The sequence below is a fragment of the Oncorhynchus kisutch genome, linkage group LG14 (genome assembly GCF_002021735.2).
Source record: "Oncorhynchus kisutch isolate 150728-3 linkage group LG14, Okis_V2, whole genome shotgun sequence".
NCBI lineage: Eukaryota > Metazoa > Chordata > Actinopteri > Salmoniformes > Salmonidae > Oncorhynchus > Oncorhynchus kisutch.
The window spans coordinates 23,693,735-23,714,004 of NC_034187.2; the positions used below are offsets into that span (position 1 = coordinate 23,693,735).

General features: G+C 42.8%; 1 protein-coding gene across 1 annotated transcript in view; it reads right to left on the minus strand.

Annotated features, from left to right (window-relative positions):
• Window positions 1–16,704, minus strand: part of LOC109904153 (gamma-aminobutyric acid receptor subunit beta-1-like) — a 66,050-nt gene extending 49,346 nt beyond the window's left edge. The window contains exons 1-3 of the mRNA XM_020501333.2: window positions 15,928–16,704; window positions 15,743–15,834; window positions 15,548–15,615 (exon numbers count right to left, since the gene is read on the minus strand). Of these exons, the coding sequence (XP_020356922.2) occupies window positions 15,548–15,615; window positions 15,743–15,834; window positions 15,928–16,007 (240 nt within the window). The 5' untranslated portion in view covers window positions 16,008–16,704. The remainder of the gene's footprint in view (window positions 1–15,547; window positions 15,616–15,742; window positions 15,835–15,927) is intronic.
• Window positions 16,705–20,270: the final 3,566 nt, after the last annotated feature.

A 20,270-nucleotide genomic window follows, 5' to 3' on the forward strand; every position in this document is an offset into this window, starting at 1 on the left:
GCGCCACGGTCAAATAAAATTACTAGAAAATATTCATATTCATGAAATCACAAGTGCAATATTGCAAAACACAGCTTAGCATTTTGTTAATCCACCTGTCGTCTCAGATTTTGAAATTATGCTTTACAGCGAAAGCAATACAAGCGTTTGTGTAAGTTTATCGATCGCTCGACAAAACAATAAGTACACTTAGCATCATGTAACTTGGTCACGAAAATCAGAAAAGCAATCAAATTAATAGTTTACCTTTGATGATCTTCGGATGTTTTCACTCAGGAGACTCCCAGTTAGACAACAAATGTTCCTTTGTTCCATATCCAAATATTCCGTTAGTTTGGTGCGTTTATGCCCAGGAATCCACCGGAAAGAGCGGTCACGACAACGCAGACAAAAATTCCAAATTATATCCATAATGACCACAGAAAAATGTCAAACGTTTTTTTATAATCAATCCTCAGGGTGTTTTTCAAATACAGTGGGGCAAAAAAGTATTTAGTCAGCCACCAATTGTGCAAGTTCTCGCACTTAAAAAGATGAGGCCTGTAATTTTCATCACTTCAACTATGACTGAAAAAATGAGGGAAAAAAATTCCAGAAAATCACATTGTAGGATTTTTATTTATTAAACCCCTTTTTCTCCCCAATTTCTTGGTATCCAATTGTTTTAGTAGCTACTATCTTGTCTCATCGCTACAACTCCCATACGGGCTCGGGAGAGACGAAGGTTGAAAGTCATGCGTCCTCCGATACACAACCCAACCAAGCCGCACTGCTTCTTAACACAGCGCCATCCAACCCGGAAGCCAGCCACACCAATGTGTCGGAGGAAACTCCGCGCACCTGGCAACCTTGGTTAGCGCGCACTGCACCCAGCCCGCCACAGGAGTCACTGGTGCACGATGAGACAAGGATTTCCCTACCGGCCAAACCCTCCCTAACCCAGACGACACTAGGCCAATTGTGCGTCGCCCCACGGACCTCCCGGTCGCGGCCGGTTACGACAGAGCCTGGGCGTGATCCCAGAGTCTCTGGTGGCGCTGCAGTACACCGCCCTTAACCACTGCGCCACCCGGGAGGCCACATTGTAGGATTTTTAATGAATTTATTTGTAAATTATGGTGGAAAATAATTATTTGGTCAATAACAAAAGTTTCTCAATACTTTGTTATATACCCTTTGTTGGCAATGACAGAGGTCAAACGTTTTCTGTAAGTCTTCACAAGGTTTTCAAACACTGTTGCTGGTATTTTGGCCCATTCCTCCATGCAGATCTCCTCTAGAGCAGTCATGTTTTGGGGCTGTTGCTGGGCAACATGGACTTTTTTTCTCATTTTGTCTGTCATAGTTGAAGTGTACCTATGATGAAAATTACAGGCCTCTCATCTTTTTAAAAGTGGGAGAACTTGCACAATTGGTGGCTGACTAAATACTTGTTTTCCCCACTGTATCTATTCGATAATATATCAACCGGGACAGTTGGCTTTTCACTAGGACCGGGAGTAACATGGCCGCCTTTTTCTTTTGCGCACAACTCACTCTGAGAGCCCCCACCTCTCCACTTACGCAATGTGGTTGTTCACGCTCATTCTTCTAAATAAAAGCCTGAAACTATGTCTAAAAGGCTGTTGACACCTTAGGGAAGCCATAAAAAAATGAATCTGGTTGATATCCCTTTTAAATGGGCAATAGGGATGCATAACAACAGAGAGGTTTCAAAAACAGGGGCACTTCCTGATTGGATTTTCCTCAGGGTTTAGCCTGCAATATCAGTTCTGTTTAACTCACAGACAAAATTGACAGTTTTGGAAACTTTAGAGTGTTTTCTATCCTAATCTGTCAATTATATGCATATTCTAGCATCTGGTCCTGAGAAATAGGCCGTTTACTTTGGGAAAGTAATTTTTCCAAACATAAAAATAGTGCCCCCTAGCTTCAAGAGGTTAATGCTAACTAGCAACTTACCTTGGCTTACTGCATTTGCGTAACAGGCAGTCTCCTTGTGGAGTGCAACAAGAGAGAGGCAGGTGGTTATTGCGTTGGACTAGTTAACTGTAAGGTTGTAAGACTGGATCCCCCGAGCTGACAAGGTGAAAATCTGTCGTTCTGCCCCTGAACAAGGCAGTTAACCCACTGTTCCTAGGCCGTCATTGAAAATAAGAATGTGTTCTTAACTGACCTGCCTAGTTCAAATAAAAAAGGTCCAAAAAAAATTCAAATAAAAATATAAGAATTCAAAATCGGCAAATCGGCGCCCAAAAATATAGATTTCCGATTGTTATGAAAACTGGAAATTGGCCCTAATTAAATCGGTCGACCTCTACCAGAGACTATAGGAAAATCACCATAGGATCTATTGAAGTAAATTTGGGGGGGCAGTTGGACAAACCTCTGCACCCACACTGTACAGTGCCTTGGTTTCTCTATTCCAGGGGGGAAATAAAACTGTCAATCAAATCCAGGTGGGCTCCTACGTCCTCAGTGCTTGGACCCCTGATCATGGCACAGCATGGGCAACAGATTTTGAGTTCAAATTAAGTTGTTTGAACAGAGAACCCACTCGTGACACCTTGATCTTTCTCACTGGTGAGATGAAGTGCTATCGGCAGAGCATCACATAAATCCTCATCCTAAGGAGGCGGCGGACACATCAATCTCCCAAACAGATCAATAACTCCTGACCACAAGCCACTATGAGGGCTTCATAAGGTGCTCAATACAGGAGCTGCTGTGGAGATACATAAGGTGCCATGACAGGAGGAATAGTGAGGGTTCGTAAGCTTCCTCATACTAACAACTAGGCCTACTATGAGGAGTTCTCACAGTATAATCACATTGTTGGCTAAACGATGCAACATACGACACCTGCATTTTCATTAACACCTCAATAAAGCGATTATTGCCTTCCTATCTGTGCTGTTGATTGATTTTGGCACAAGTGGGCTTCCATAGGGCCTGGGAGAGAGTTCTACAGTATGTTGAGTGTGGCCGTCACTGTCACGATTGTCATAAGAACATTCAGACCAAAGTGCAGCGAGATATGGGTTCCACATGTTTAATGAATGAAACGCACAAAAACAATAAAGAACGAACAAAACGTGAAGAAAATGAAGTGCTCACAGGCAACGACACATAAACAAGTTCCCACAAAACACAGTGGGGAAATGGCTGCCTAAATATGATCCACAATCAGAGACAACGGTAAACTGCTGCCTCTGATTGGGAACCATACCAGGCCAACATAGAAATAAACTCCCTAGATTACCTACCCTAGTCACACCCCGACCTAGCCAAAATAGAGAATAAAAAGGCTCTCTATGGTCAGGGCATGACAGTCACTTTATGAGAGTCATGGCTGTACTAACCGTGCACTCCCTCTCTCTACCGCTCTCACCTTGAGAAACTGAGTTGCCGCTTTCAAATCTCCACAAATATATGGACTGTGAGAGAAAGTCAAAGCAATTCCACTGTGGTTGTCATGATAACAAAATAGCTTTCACACGTTGCTAACAAACACCACTTTTACTTGTCGTCACTCAAGCTTGTAAAAGAGAGACCTTCACATGTCCAGCAAACAAACCAAAAATCTAGGTACAGTCCGCAATATGAAAACTCTGACAGTTAAAGGAAGAAAACCAAGAGAAAAAAGAAAGGGAGTTGGAGTGAGAGAAGAGAGAGAGAGAGTGCAGGGAAGAGGGAGGGAGAAAGATAAAGAGACCAGGACTAATTCATTACAGTATCTCACACCAGCCACAAGGTGAGAACTACCTGCTATTTCAGCCCAATACTAAGTCTTAAGTAGAGCAAAGAGTTCTCAAATCTCTCTGCCGCTACAATCCTGCAGGAATCAGACTATCAAATCATCTGAAAAAAAAGACCGCTCACCTCTCCCTTGATCACATCCGTCACGGGCTGTTATTTGAAGTCTCCAACACAAACTAACTTAATCAAATACTCCTTTAATCTCTTGAAATTCATTCTTGACTGAACAGAAATCATGCAGCCTTGACTATCACTACTACTGTAGCATACTGCCCCATGGGGAAGCACCACTATCATGTGTGACATCCTGACGGCATTCAACAATGTAGGCTATCGAAGACCTGAACACATGCAGCAGCCCTTTTCCAATGAATGTCCGAGGTCGCTCAGGCAGAAATGTTGCCACAGACAACCACTCAACTCAAGAAGGGGAAGAATACGAGTCTGACCCTTGGTATCTCACAGCAAACTTCCTACAGCTCATGTCACATCAGTGTTGTCTGGTTCACTAGCCGGTTGCCTTTGACAGCACAGCATAGCATGTATGATTACTAAGGTCAGTAAGAGTGAGAGCAGTAACACACTGACCTGAAATATACTTGTATAATCATTCTGGTATTGCCACAGTCGGGCGAATTTCAATGTTACCGCAAGGTTGTATGATTTGTTGAAGAAGTAAGGGTATCAGAAACCCCTCTGTGATATTTGGTAAGAATCAAATTAAAACCAGTTTTTGCCTGGAATTGTCATGCTTAGGCTAGCATTAAATCTCTTGGAAGAATCTCAGTGTAGCAAACTAACAGTACTAGCATTATAAGAAAATAATACAGTACCACTGTTGGCATCAGAGTATCTGAACTCAACGCTAACATACAAGTCATGTGCACTTAGCTAGTCTATGTAGGCTAGGCTGGGTGCTTTTAAGATGGATGTGTAAATATCTATTTTAGTTCGTATTCGGCACTTGTGATGCATTTTGGCCCATTTTCTTATATACAGTACACATGCTGAGCATTCAACTTTCTAGGGTTAGATAGTAAGCAGCCGATTGATCTTATAATAATAAAAATCAACACATTTACTGTCTCTTAATAATGTCCCAATAACCCGTATTCAACATATTTTATTGCATGTGTAAACTGCTCTTCCAAACCATGATTAGATCACATACTATATACTTTACCAGTAACATTATTTGGCTGTTAATTGGATCACTTGCATTTGCGGATCACATTTTCTAAGGCATGTCCTTTTTTGTTCAAAATGGAGTCTTTCCAAAGAGCTATTTGAATAAAATCATAATCTTAGTCAGCTGTGTCTTGCTCCTCTACATTTTTATTTAGCTAATCTATCAGAAGTGTATTTCACTTTAGGTTAGACCAAAGAAGCACATTGGCATCCGTCAGGGATAGTCAAGCGGCTTTAGCTGAGGAGCTTTAACAAAAAGCTAATGGGGTGTGAAGTCTGCAGAGAATTTGACAAAAGTGGAAGAAAAGGAGTTTCATTAAGAGGGACATCCTTTATGACTGAGCGACGTCCATTTTCATAACTACAAGAAAAACAGTTTCTATCCTTTCAAGCATCAAACGCTTAAAAGTTTACACCTAAACAGTACATTATAAATAAACTGGGACCTGGTCAAATAGGGGAGAGGCATTATCTGTTTTTTAAAACCAGGTTTGTTGTTAATTTGAGAAATAATAGATGGAAGGGAGTTGTGTAATAATGGCTCTCTATACTACTGTACACTTTCTTCAATTTGCTCTGGATTTGGGGACTGTAAAAAGACCCCTGGTGGCATGTTTGGTGGGGTAAGTGTGTGTGCAAATATGCTACAGTATGGTAGTCGAGTGGAAGTCAGGTATTTATTCACAATCTTTATTTAACCAGGAAAGATCACAGATGTATTTGATCAATTTTACAGATGTGACTGACCATACAACAAATGCCATATAGCTGCATTATCAACAGCACATAATCTGATCTCAAAATAAACTTCCTGTTGGGGTGGCAGTGTAGCCTAGTGGTTAGAGCGTTGGGCTAGTAACCGGAAGGTTGCAAGTTCAAATCCCTGAGCTGACAAGTTTCAAATCTGTCGTTCTGCCCCTGAACAGGCAGTTAACCCACTGTTCCTAGGCAGTCATTGAAAATAAGAATTTGTTCTTAACTGACTTGCCTGGTAAAATTTTAAAAAAGAACAATACAAGCCAAAGCGAGTTGGAGAGAAATTGAGAGGGGGGTTGGGATCTTGCCATCAGATGAGAACAGGTCCAAAAAAGGCAGATGATAGGAGCTCCTAGCTTAACCCAGAAGAGCTATAATTTGGCCGTTTAATTAAGCTACAATCAGGTTGCTGCCCCTGCATTTGTTTGTACACTTTGCAACTGGTTCTTATACAAATGTAATTGCCACTCAGTTATTCCGTAGTAACCACCCTCAAAACCCAAAACTATGGTGTGGTTTTGCGATGTGTGATGCAAAAAAACACAAGGTTGTACATTCAGAACCCTTTCTAGATGCCAACATCCAATACAGTCAACCTTTGTATCACGTAGTTTGTCATAATAGTGCTTGCCCCCAAAAAGTCTACTGGGTGACAGTGATGTTGCTGAAGCAGGATGCGAAGTACATGTAATGCCAGCAGCATACCACCCTACATACCACTGCTGGCTTGCTTCTTTTTTATTTATTTATTTTTATTTCACCTTTATTTAACCAGGTAGGCTAGTTGAGAACAAGTTCTCATTTGCAACTGCGACCTGGCCAAGATAAAGCATAGCAGTGTGAGCATACAAAAAAGAGTTACACATGGAGTAAACAATTAACAAGTCAATAACACAGTAGAAAACAAAGGGGGGGTCTATATACAATGTGTGCAAAAGGCATGAGGAGGTAGGCAAATAATTACAATTTTGCAGATTAACACTGGAGTGATAAAAGATCAGATGGTCATGTACAGGTAGAGATATTGGTGTGCAGAAGAGCAGAAAAGTAAATAAATAAAAACAGTATGGGGATGAGGTAGGTGAAAAGGGTGGGCTATTTACCAATAGACTATGTACAGCTGCAGCGATCGGTTAGCTGCTCAGATAGCTGATGTTTGAAGTTGGTGAGGGAGATAAAAGTCTCCAACTTCAGCGATTTTTGCAATTCGTTCCAGTCACAGGCAGCAGAGTACTGGAACGAAAGGCGGCCAAATGAGGTGTTGGCTTTAGGGATGATCAGTGAGATACACCTGCTGGAGCGCGTGCTACGGATGGGTGTTGCCATCGTGACCAGTGAGCTGAGATAAGGCGGAGCTTTACCTAGCATAGACTTGTAGATGACCTGGAGCCAGTGGGTCTGGCGACGAATATGTAGCGAGGGCCAGCCGACTAGAGCATACAAGTCGCAGTGGTGGGTGGTATAAGGTGCTTTAGTGACAAAACGGATGGCACTGTGATAGACTGCATCCAGTTTGCTGAGTAGAGTGTTGGAAGCCATTTTGTAGATGACATCGCCGAAGTCGAGGATCGGTAGGATAGTCAGTTTTACTAGGGTAAGCTTGGCGGCTTGAGTGAAGGAGGCTTTGTTGCGGAATAGAAAGCCGACTCTTGATTTGATTTTCGATTGGAGATGTTTGATATGAGTCTGGAAGGAGAGTTTGCAGTCTAGCCAGACACCTAGGTACTTATAGACGTCCACATATTCTAGGTCGGAACCATCCAGGGTGGTGATGCTAGTCGGGCATGCAGGTGCAGGCAGCGACCGGTTGAAAAGCATGCATTTGGTTTTACTAGCGTTTAAGAGCAGTTGGAGGCCACGGAAGGAGTGTTGTATGGCATTGAAGCTTGTTTGGAGGTTAGATAGCACAGTGTCCAAAGACGGGCCGAAAGTATATAGAATGGTGTCGTCTGCGTAGAGGTGGATCAGGGAATCGCCCGCAGCAAGAGCAACATCATTGATATACACAGAGAAAAGAGTCGGCCCGAGAATTGAACCCTGTGGCACCCCCATAGAGACTGCCAGAGGACCGGACAGCATGCCCTCCGATTTGACACACTGAACTCTGTCTGCAAAGTAATTGGTGAACCAGGCAAGGCAGTCATCCGAAAAACCGAGGCTACTGAGTCTGCCGATAAGAATATGGTGATTGACAGAGTCGAAAGCCTTGGCAAGGTCGATGAAGACGGCTGCACAGTACTGTCTTTTATCGATGGCGGTTATGATGTCGTTTAGTACCTTGAGTGTGGCTGAGGTGCACCCATGACCGGCTCGGAAACCAGATTGCACAGCGGAGAAGGTACGGTGGGATTCGAGATGGTCAGTGACCTGTTTGTTGACTTGGCTTTCGAAGACCTTAGATAGGCAGGGCAGGATGGATATAGGTCTGTAACAGTTTGGGTCCAGGGTGTCTCCCCCTTTGAAGAGGGGGATGACTGCGGCAGCTTTCCAATCCTTGGGGATCTCAGACGAGATGAAAGAGAGGTTGAACAGGCTGGTAATAGGGGTTGCGACAATGGTGGCAGATAGTTTCAGAAATAGAGGGTCCAGATTGTCAAGCCCAGCTGATTTGTACGGGTCCAGGTTTTGCAGCTCTTTCAGAACATCTGCTATCTGGATTTGGGTAAAGGAGAACCTGGAGAGGCTTGGGCGAGGAGCTGCGGGGGGGGCGGAGCTGTTGGCCGAGGTTGAAGTAGCCAGGCGGAAGGCATGGCCAGCCGTTGAGAAATGCTTATTGAAGTTTTCGATAATCATGGATTTATCAGTGGTGACCGTGTTACCTAGCCTCAGTGCAGTGGGCAGCTGGGAGGAGGTGCTCTTGTTCTCCATGGACTTCACAGTGTCCCAGAACTTTTTGGAGTTGGAGCTACAGGATGCAAACTTCTGCCTGAAGAAGCTGGCCTTAGCTTTCCTGACTGACTGCGTGTATTGGTTCCGGACTTCCCTGAACAGTTGCATATCACGGGGACTATTCGATGCTATTGCAGTCCGCCACAGGATGTTTTTGTGCTGGTCGAGGGCAGTCAGGTCTGGGGTGAACCAAGGGCTGTATCTGTTCTTAGTTCTGCATTTTTTGAACGGAGCATGCTTATCTAAAATGGTGAGGAAGTTACTTTTAAAGAATGACCAGGCATCCTCAACTGACGGGATGAGGTCAATGTCCTTCCAGGATACCCGGGCCAGGTCGATTAGAAAGGCCTGCTCACAGAAGTGTTTTAGGGAGCGTTTGACAGTGATGAGGGGTGGTCGTTTGACTGCGGCTCCGTAGCGGATACAGGCAATGAGGCAGTGATCGCTGAGATCCTGGTTGAAGACAGCGGAGGTGTATTCGCTCCAGTTGGTCAGGATGACGTCTATGAGGGTGCCCTTGTTTACAGAGTTAGGGTTGTACCTGGTGGGTTCCTTGATGATTTGTGTGAGATTGAGGGCATCTAGCTTAGATTGTAGGACTGGCGGGGTGTTAAGCATATCCCAGTTTAGGTCACCTAACAGAACAAACTCTGAAGCTAGATGGGGGGCGATCAATTCACAAATGGTGTCCAGGGCACAGCTGGGAGCTGAGGGGGGTCGGTAGCAGGCGGCAACCGTGAGAGACTTGTTTCTGGAGAGAGTCATTTTCAAAATTAGTAGTTCGAACTGTTTGGGTATGGACCTGGAAAGTATGACATTACTTTGCAGGCTAACTCCTCCCCCTTTGGCAGTTCTATCTTGACGGAAGATGTTATAGTTGGGTATGGAAATCTCTGAATTTTTGGTGGCCTTCCTGAGCCAGGATTCAGACACAGCAAGGACATCAGGGTTAGCAGAGTGTGCTAAAGCAGTGAGTAAGACAAACTTAGGGAGGAGGCTTCTGATGTTGACATGCATGAAACCAAGGCTTTTTCGAACACAGAAGTCAACAAATGAGGGTGCCTGGGGACATGCAGGGCCTGGGTTTACCTCCACATCACCCGCGGAACAGAGAAGGAGTAGTATGAGGGTGCGGCTAAAGGCTATCAAAACTGGTCGCCTAGAGCGTTGGGGACAGAGAATAAGAGGAGCAGGTTTCTGGGCATGGTAGAATATATTCAGGGCATAATGCGCAGACAGGGGTATGGTGGGGTGCGGGTACAGCGGAGGTAAGCCCAGGCACTGGGTGATGATGAGAGAGGTTGTATCTCTGGACATGCTGGTAGTAATGGGTGAGGTCACCGCATGTGTGGGAGGTGGGACAAAGGAGTTATCAGGGGTATGAAGAGTGGAACTAGGGGCTCCATTGTGAACTAAAACAATGATAACTAACCTGAACAACAGTATACAAGGCATATTGACATTTGAGAGAGACATACAGCGAGGCATACAGTAATCACAGGTGTTGAATTGGGAAAGCTAAGCAGGGTTGGTACTGGTCAGTTCCTGGATCAGTTCCTGGATGGGAAGTGGTGTTGAAGGGCCAGTAAGAGGCACTCTTTCCTCTGGTCTAAAAAAATATCCCAATGCCCCACGGCGGTGATTGGGGACACGACACTGCCCTGTGTAGGGTGTCGTCTTTCGGATGGGACGTTAAACGGGTGTCCTGACTGAGGTCATTAAAGATCCCATGGCACTTATCGTAAGAGTAGGGGTGTTAACCCCGGTGTCCTGGCTAAATTCCCAATCTGGCCCTCAAACCATCACGGTCACCTAATAATCCCCAGTTTACAATTGGCTCATTCATCCCCCTCCTCTCCCCTGTAACTATTCCCCAGGTTGTTGCTGCAAATGAGAACATGTTCTCAGTCACCTTACCTGGTAAAATGAAATAGGTATAGTATATAATCAATTTATTGATGGATATTTATATTGTGACCAGTATGACCAATGTTTTGGTGTGGCCTTTCTCAAGGAGAGCCGGTGCCAAATGTCTCTATCAGACAGAGCATAAAACCCCTTCCAGCTTCCCAGTCGCATACACATTAAAATGCTAAACTGGGAAGAGGCCACAGAGGCACAATCAATGACCCGTCCAAGCTGTTAGGCTTTCCAATCAGAAGTCCTCTGGGCCCGGCTCAAAGAAAGAAGCACCTTCCATTTTCCAAGAGGGGATTTTGTCGGTAGGAATTCAACCTAATAAACAATTCATAACCTTGGCTCACGATGACAGCACATCATTGACTCCACAAACTGTCTATATTTACTTGACAAATTCAGTATATCATGTGGAAATGACTTATGTATGAACGCTATGAACGTAAAAGGCTTTGTTCAGGTGCAAGCCTGTGACTTCCAATTTCTAATTTAATGAAGCCTTTTACTACCCAAGAATAAAAGGCAATTTCAGAAGGGCAGCTCACATGTGAAAAACTACTGCAGGCACTCTACTATCAGATATAACTCAGTAGTAGACTGCTCAGTAACGGGACCCATTTCTTTGGATGAATGGGTTTCAGACAACCAAAAATATAGAAATGTGGAATGTATGAAGGCAATGTCATTGATACTCAATAGCCAGTTAAATGACTGGAAACACAGATACTACAGTAGGTAAAAATAATTTGGTATGTCAACGTGCAAATAGTCTGTTGTTCATATGTGATCAATGGTGTTGAAACCAGATACAATAATCCATTACAGATAAATTACTATTATTACATCTATTACTTTGGAATTATCATTATTGAACTAAAAATGTTCACCAATCAAAAACCTTGCTTCATTATGGGTGTTTGAGAGACAGTTTTGAATACCATGTGTGTGTGTGTTTGAAAGAACTATAGAGATGAGAATCTTCGGGACCCGACCAATGATGAACATTTGACAAATGTTTAGCCTTTTTACGTGAGTTATTGTAGTGTTTTTGGCTAACCTGATAACCTTCCTACAGTTATGATTTGCAGACTATTTGTGTGCACTGGTGGTTATGTCTCCCTTGATGAGGTAGAAATGTTACATGTATTTTCATGTAGTAACGGTAGTAGTAAAGGTAGTAACTCTATAAACTTAATATGATCGTCGAGTGAAATAATGTATTCAGATATTGGTTTCCTTACCTTGTAAGCAGTCTATGGACTGCTCTTAATTCATCTGTTGTGTAAACCGATTCATCAGTTGCGACAGGATGGAATGCGCAGGATAACGAGCAGCAGTAGTTCCGGTGTTTTGGTTTTCGTCACTATTATTTCGACGTACATCACTGATTATTTAGACAATCGCAAACCGGAACTCCCAATTTCTAATCACATATGGACCCAGAATTGAATCATGCAGCTGACCAAATTATGCAATATTTTAGATCTGGGTTAACCGATATTAGAATGCTCTAACGAGTGACTGCAATCCACACTTGGTTTTGGTAGAAAAGTCACTGCCAAGAAACCCTTATGTTAGCATTTCTGGGTTACATTTTTTATTTTACTCAGCATAGTGTGTCTGAAGTTACACATCACACTATTACAACAGTGTGACTGTTTTGGGATAAAATGTTCTATATAATTAATTTAATGTCCTGTGTTGTGTCCTTATACTGTTACCATTGATATGTTCTGGGGGCCATTTTGAGACCTTACGGACCAGGTAATGCTGGAAAGTCAACCAATGGCATGTCCATCTTTTTGTGAGAAATTACACCGGTCACTCAAACATTTATAACATTTATAAGTATGAATAGCCCACACATTAGATGAGTCCATACAAAAATATGCAACTAATGGTTTATAAGGTTTATAAGGACCTATATTAAAAATCTCATGAATGATCTTATGAATCAATATTAAAATACTTTTAAGTTTGTTTATAATGTGTGAATAACTAGGTTACTAACATGCACACATTTGGGAGTAATGATTAACAAATGATGAATAAACTATTTACTAATCTATTATAAATACTTTATTATAGGAGTTATTATAGTGTTACCAACACATGAGTTCCAGTGTGTATAGCGTCACTCTAATTTACAGTGCATTCGAAAAGTATTCAGACCCCTTCATTTTCCCCCACATTTTGTTACATTACAGCCTTACTCTAAAATGTATTAAATTGTTTTTTCCCTCAGTCTACACACAATACCCCACAGCGGCAAAGAAAACTGTTTTTTAGATTTCTTTGCAAAAAACTAAACAAAAAAAAAGATCACATTTCGATAAGTATTCAGACACTTCACTCAGTACATTGTTGAAGCACCTTTGGCAGTGAATACAGCCTCAAGTCTTCATGAGTATGACACTACAAGCTTGGCACAGCTGTATTTGTGGATTATCTCCCATTCTTCTCTGAAGCTTGGACGGGGAGCGTTGCTGCAAAGCTATTTTCAGGTCTCTCCAGAGATGTTCGATCAGGTTAAAGTTCGGGCTCTGGCTGGGCCTCTCAAGGACATTCAGAGACTTGTGCAGAAGCCACTCCTGTGTTGCCTTGGCTGTGTGCTGTTCTTGTCCTGTTGGAAGGTGAACCATAGCCCCAGTCTGATGGCCTGAGCGCTCTGAAGCAGGTTTTCATCAAGGATCTCTCTGTACTTTGCTCTGTTAATCTTTCCCTCAATCCTGACTAGTCTTCCAGTCCCTGCCGCTGAAAAACCATCCCCACAGCATGGGGATGATATTGCCCAGGTGATGAGCTATGCCTGGGTTCCTCCAGACGTGGCACTTGGCATTCAGGCCAAAGAGTTCAATCTTGGTTTCATCAGACAAGAGAATCTTGTTCTCATGGTCTGAGTGTCCTTTAGGTGCCTTTTGGCAAACTCCAAGCGGGCTGTCAAGTGCCTTTTACTGAGGAGTGGCTTCCGTCTGGCCACGCTACCATAAAGGCCTGATTGATGGAGTGCTGCAGAGATGGTTGTCCTTCTGGAAGGTTCTCCCATCTCCACAGAGGAACTCTGGAGCTCTGTCAGAGTGACCATCGGGTTCTTGGTCACCTCTCTGAGCAAGGCCCTTTTCCCCTGATTGCTCAGTTTGGCCGGGCGGCCAGCGCTAGGAAGAGTCTTGGTGGTTCCAAACTTCTTCCATTTAAGAATGATGGAGGCTACTGTGTTCTTGGGAATTTTCAATGCTGCATAATTTGTTTGGTACCCCTTCCCAGATCTGTGCCGACACAATCGACATTTCCTTCGACCTCGTGGCTTGGTTTTTGCTCTCACATGCACTGTCAACTGTGGGACATTATATAGACAGGTGTGTGCCTTTTCAAATCATGTCCGATCAATTGAATTTACAACAGGTGGACTCCAATCAAGTTGTAGAAACATCTCAAGGATGATCAAGGAAACAGGATGCACCTGAGCTCAATTTTGAGTATCATAGCAACAGATCTAAAGAATTATGTAATAAGGTATTACTATAGCTTTTTTTTATTATACATTTGCTAAATTTTCCAAAAAAACTGTTTTGCTTTATCATAATGGGGTATCGTGGATAGATTGATGAGGTAATAAAATACATTTAAAAAATATATATATATATTTTTTAAATGTATTTTATTACCTCGTCAATCTATCCACGATACCCCATAATGATAAAGCAATATATATATGTAACTAAATGTGGGGGAAAAACATCCGGGAGTCTGAATACTTTCCAAATGCACTGTACGTCCTATTCAGAGTAACAGTAAAGCTATCTCGTGACAAGATTTACAGTATGTGTTAACTTGTGATTTTTAAAAAACTTAATGGGCATGGCCAGTACATAACCAGTATGTTAACCTAATTGAGATGGTTTGGAAAAGCATTCCTCATGAAGCTGGTTGAGAGGTATACCAAGAGTGTGCAACGCTGTCATCAAGGCAAATGGTGGCTACTTTGAAGAATCTCAAATCTAAAATATATTTTGATTTGTTTAACACTATTTTGGTTACTACATGATTCCATATGTGTTATTTCTTAGTTTTGATGTCTTCACTATTATTCTACAATGTAGAAAATAGTAAAAATAAAGAAAAACCCTTGAATGAGTAGGTGTGTCCAAACTTTTGAGTGGCAATGTATCTCTGCAGACCAAGGTTCTACAATCAAAATGGGAATGCCAAAGCTCCCTGAGCAATATGACTAAAGACTGCAGTTTTCTGTAGCATCATGAAAACATTGAACTACCCGACATTCCATAAACACCAAGTGTTTGCTTGGAAGCTGAGTAGAAAAAAATGTTCTCCCTCGCCACACACGCACAGACAGTACACACACTTTACAGTCATGCCTGCTGTTATTATTTTTTAAGGCAAGTTGATCCAAGCATAAATGAATTTGTATCGATCACTGGCACCATGCCAATACTCATATGCACACACTAAGTGCCCACATTCAGCGTCACAATTTGGCTTTTCTGGGCCTCCTTGTTGAGTCACTGACAACATTATGTAATTACTGCATTGAGGCCAAAGCAGCAAACAAGCACCATTTTTTTAGTCTCCTCCTCGTCAAATCACCCTGTTTCATAGCTCGTAATGTGTATTTTTAACACCTCACAATTCTGTAAGGTACGCGCTTGTAAATCCATGTGCATCACCAACGTGCCCCCCCCCCCCCCGATTAATTTTCTGACTTTAGTGGTTCTGACACCACAGGGAAGTTTCTGCATAGGGATTGGATTTCACACATTGCGGTAGCTCTCCTTTGGTGCTGAAATGCAGCGAACCATTTTGGTCAAAGGAAAAAACGTTATACTAGTAGCCATACAAGGGCAAAGACAAGAATACGAGGATTTATCACTACATCTAGAGGACAGTGGTATGAAACACGCAAAAATACGAAGACAATTACCACAGCCGTAATCACGTGTTCTGTGTTCTCACACTAACATGTGTTGCACGAGGCACATCTCCCTTTAAAAAAAAACATTTTGTAGGCTAGGCTACTTACCATGTTGACTTCCGAAACCATGTCGATACTGGCGATATCTATGCTCATGCCAACGTCCACAGGGGCACCTTTAAATCGCATGTAAAACAGGTATCAGTGGCTTTTTAATCAGACAGCTCGCTGGCGCGATAAATGAATCTGTATGCGACTTATTAGCCAACATTGGGTAGACTTCATCACCAAAAAGGTATTTACCTCCAAAATCAGGCCTCAGACGAATGTCATACCCCTTCAGCAGTTTGTCGACGGTCGCTTTCACAAATGACATGTTGCTTTGCTCGTTGGCGCTAAAGGAAACAGATATGGTATTGATTCAGAATCTTAATAAAAAACTGCAAAGGGACAGGCAGAAACAAGACATCACACCCGTTGGATCTCACCTTTGAGCGCCGCAGACCATGGCGACCATGAGGAAAAGACAAAAAATCCCCCAGCGTCCGCGGTCCAAAGCCGTGCACATCACTAACTTTGATCAGAGAGATGACTTTGAGCTAAGATTTAAGGAATGCTACCTACTTAAGTCACAGGCTGTCCAATTATTCCAAGACCAACGCATGCGCGTCTTTTTACCAACATCAAAACTGTATTTGCACAAAAACCACGCTATTTCGTAGAAATTTCGGTGGCTTTGAAATAAAATGGGTAGGCTATTCGCGTTTCACCCGAGGTGTCGATGATGGCGCAAGAAGCCCGCGCCGGGATGCATGCAGTAGCTGAACGGTATCAATATGCTAGGCAGATCCCATCCACTCCGGTTAATTCGAGCATTTCAGCAGACACAGCAGTGTCCGGAGCAGATTTGCATCAAGCAGGTCTCCCGGTGTTGATCGGCTGAAGATCTTAAAAGAATAAGCATTGAACACGGCTCTCAGTTCACCTTTAGTCAGCGCTATGTGGGGCATCGTACAACACAAGCACGTCTGAGGAGCTGCGCATTTTCTGAGGTGTACCTGGACGCTTGAGCTCCCTCGCAGCGGATTGCATTCCCCCCGCGTCACGGGCTACAACACAAGTTAATAATTAGTTAAAAACCCAGAAAACGCATAAAAATCGCAACCGCACCTATAATTAATGAAAGGAGATAAGATACGCTATAGGTTATGCAATGTCTCTTGCAGCAGCATGACGTGCTATATACCACATAATTAATAATAATACACGTTCTGCTATGTCTAGTGATGATATTGACAGACTTCTGACTAATTTGTCAAATCGATTGCTGTTTATCTGGTCACCATGTGCTAGACCACATGATTATTTCAATCATAATTAGTGGTGTATTGAAAATGGGTGATTTGTGGATAATTGGCCACCATCAAATGACAACTGGTATTTATCATGGCAAAATATTGGATTAGTGAAGGGGGTATCCCTGTGTGTATGTGAGTGTGTGAACTGAGGTAATTGAGGTAGATATGTATATATAGGTAGGGATAAAGTGACTAGGAAACAGGATAGATAATAAACAGTAGCAACAGCGTGTAATGGGCCAAAATAGTTAGTGAAAAAAGGTTCAATGCAGATAGTTAAATAGTTAACCAATAATTACCCAGACAAACTATTTACTAGTCTTATGGCTTGAGGGTAGAAGCTGTTCAGGGTTCTGTTGGTTCCAGACTTGGTGCATCGGTACTGCTTGCTGTGCGGTAGCAGAGAGAACAGTCTATGACTTGGGTGGCTGGAGTCTTTGACAACCTTTATGATCCTCCACTGACACAGCCTGGCATAGAGGTCCTGGTGGATAGCATGGAGCTAGGCCCCAGTGATGTACTAGGCTGTACGCATGACCCTTTCTAGTTCCTTGTGGCTGGATGCCAAGCAGTTGCCATACTAAGCGGTGATGCAGCCAGTCAAGATGCTCTCAATGGTGCAGCTGTGTAGAATTTTTTGAGGATCTGAGGGCCCATGCCAAATCTTTTCAGCCTCCTGAGGGGGAGGAGGCTGAAAAGTGCCTTCTTCATGACTGTGTTGGTGTGTGTGGATCACAATAATTCCTTAGTGATGTGGACACAGAGGAACTTGACGCTCTCAACCCACTCCACTATAGCCCTGTGGTGTGGACGGGGGTGTGCTCGGCCCTCCGTTTCCTATAGTCCACAGTTAGCTTATTTGGTTTTCTTCATGATGTAGACTGCACCTTGGCCAGACCTGGTGTGTTTATTGTAAACTGTACAGTACCAGGCAAAAGTTTGGACACACCTACTCATTCAAGGGTTTTTTCTTTATTTTTACTATTTTCTACATTGCAGAAAAATAGTGAATACATCAAAACTAAGAAATAACACATATGGAATCATGTAGGAACCAAAAAATGTGTAAAACAAATCCAAATATATTTTAGATTTTAGATTCTTCAAAGTAGCCAGCATTTGCCTTGATGACAGCTTTGCACACTCTTGGCATTCACTCAACCAGCTTCATGTGGAATGCTTTTCCAACAGTCTTGAAGGAGTTCCCATATATGCTGAGCACTTATTGGCTGCTTTTCCTTCACTCTGCGGTCCAACTCATCCCAAACCATCTCAATTGGGTTGAGGTCGGTTATTGTGGTCAGGTCATCTGATGCAGCACCATCACCCTCCTTCTCGGTCAAATAGCCCTTAAACCCCTTGGAGGTGTGTTTTGGGTCATTGACCTGTTGAAAAACAAATGATAGTCCCACTAAGTGCAAACCAGATGAATGGCGTATTGCCGCAGAATCCCGTGGTAGTAGCCATGCTGGTTAAGTGTGTCTTGAATTCTAAACAAATCACTGACAGTGTCACCAGCAAAGCATCCACACACCTTCTCCTCCATGCTTCACGGTGAAAACCACACATGCAGAGATCATCTGTTCACCTACTCTGCGTCTCACAAAGACACGGTGGTTGGAACCAAAAATCTCAAATTTGGACTCGTCAGACGAAAGGACAGATTTCCACCAATCTAATGTCCATTGCTCGTGTTTCTTGCCACAAGCAAGTCTGTTCTTCTTATTTGTGTCCTTCAGTAGTGGTTTCTTTGCAGCAAATCGAACATGAAGGCCTGATTCACATAGTCTCCTCTGAACAGTTGATGTTGAGATGTGTCTTTTACTTGAACTCAGTGAAGCATTTATTTGGGCTGGAATTTCTGAGGCTGGTAACTTTAATGAATTTATCCTCTGCAGCAGAGGTAACTCTGGGTCTGCCTTTCCTGTGGTGGTCCTCATGAGATGCAGTTTCATCGTAGCGCTTGATGGTTTTTGCGACTGAAGAAACGTTCAAAGTTCTTGAAATTTTACGGAATGACTGACCTTCATGTCTTAAAGAAATGATGGACTGTCGTTTTTCTTTGCTTATTTGAGCTGTTCTTGCCATAAGATGAACTTGGTCTTTTACCAAATAGGGCTCTCTTCTGTATACCACCCTGCCTTGTCACAACACAACTGATTGGCTCAAACGCATTAAGAAGGAAAGAAATCCACAAATGAATTTTTAACAAGCCACACCTGTTAATTGAAATGCATTCCAGGTGACTACCTTATGAAGCTGCTTGAGAGAATGCCAAGAGTTTGCAAAGCTGTCATCAAGGCAAAGAGTGGCTACTTTGAAGAATCTCAAATATAAAATATATTTTGATTAGTTTAAAACTGTTTTGGTTACTACATGATTCCATATGTGTTATTTCATAGTTTTTATGTCTTACTAAAAATAAAGAAAAACCCTGGAATGAGTAGGTTTGTCCAAACTTTTGACTGGTACTGTATGTGTACAACATCCGTAGTGTATGACCCTTCCTCACACATGATGTGGCGCAGGTTCTAATCCAGGCTCTTGTCATCTCTCGTCTAGACTACTGCAACTCTCTGTTGGCTGGCTCCCTGTTTATGCCATCAAACCCCTGCAACTTATCCAGAACGTAGCAGCCGCCCGGTGTTCAACGTTCCCATGTTCTCCCATTTCACCCTGCTCCTCCGCAGTCAACTGGCTTCCAGTCGAAGTTCGCATCCCATGCTGCTTGCCTACGGAGCAGCTAGAGGAACTGCCCCTCCCTAACTTCAGGCTATGTTCAAACCCTACACCCCAACCCGAGCACTCCGTTCTGCAGCCTCTTGGCCATTCCACCTCTATGATGTGCCCTTGAGCAAGACGCTTAACCCTAATTGCTCCTGTAAGTTGCTCTGGATAAGAGTGTTTGCTAAATGACTCAAATGTATGGCCCCTTGTGAGGCTGAAAGGCCCTGTGTTTTGGTTGGTCATGTCACATGACATGGATTTGAACCTTTATTTAAAGCTTTTCCATTGAACTTTTCCCCTTTCTTTTTATTTCAGAAGGTCCAGCATCATCCTCCAGCGCCATCCTCAGACAATTGCTTTCATTTTTAGTGTAATTCTCATTTGTGGAAAATGCTTAAAATGAAGGTTAAAGTCCAGGTCATATGACGCGATCAAAACACAGAGCCCTAGCATGGGCCACACACCTTAATTTACACTCAGTGCTCCTGACTCTACAGCTCATTTTAATTCAATCATTTGATACACTTTCAATTCATGTTATTTTCTAAGCTTGATATTTGTTTAGTACTGTAGGTCAACTAAGGGCTTCTAGACATTTTCTAATAGTCATGTTCCATTTGCTTCATTATGTCTGCTTGTGATAAAAGTAAATGTTACACCATGCAGGGTTACTTGTGTAACAGTTGCCTTGCAATGTACCTCTACGATAATGTGATATTCAACAATAAACAACATTTGTAAAAAAA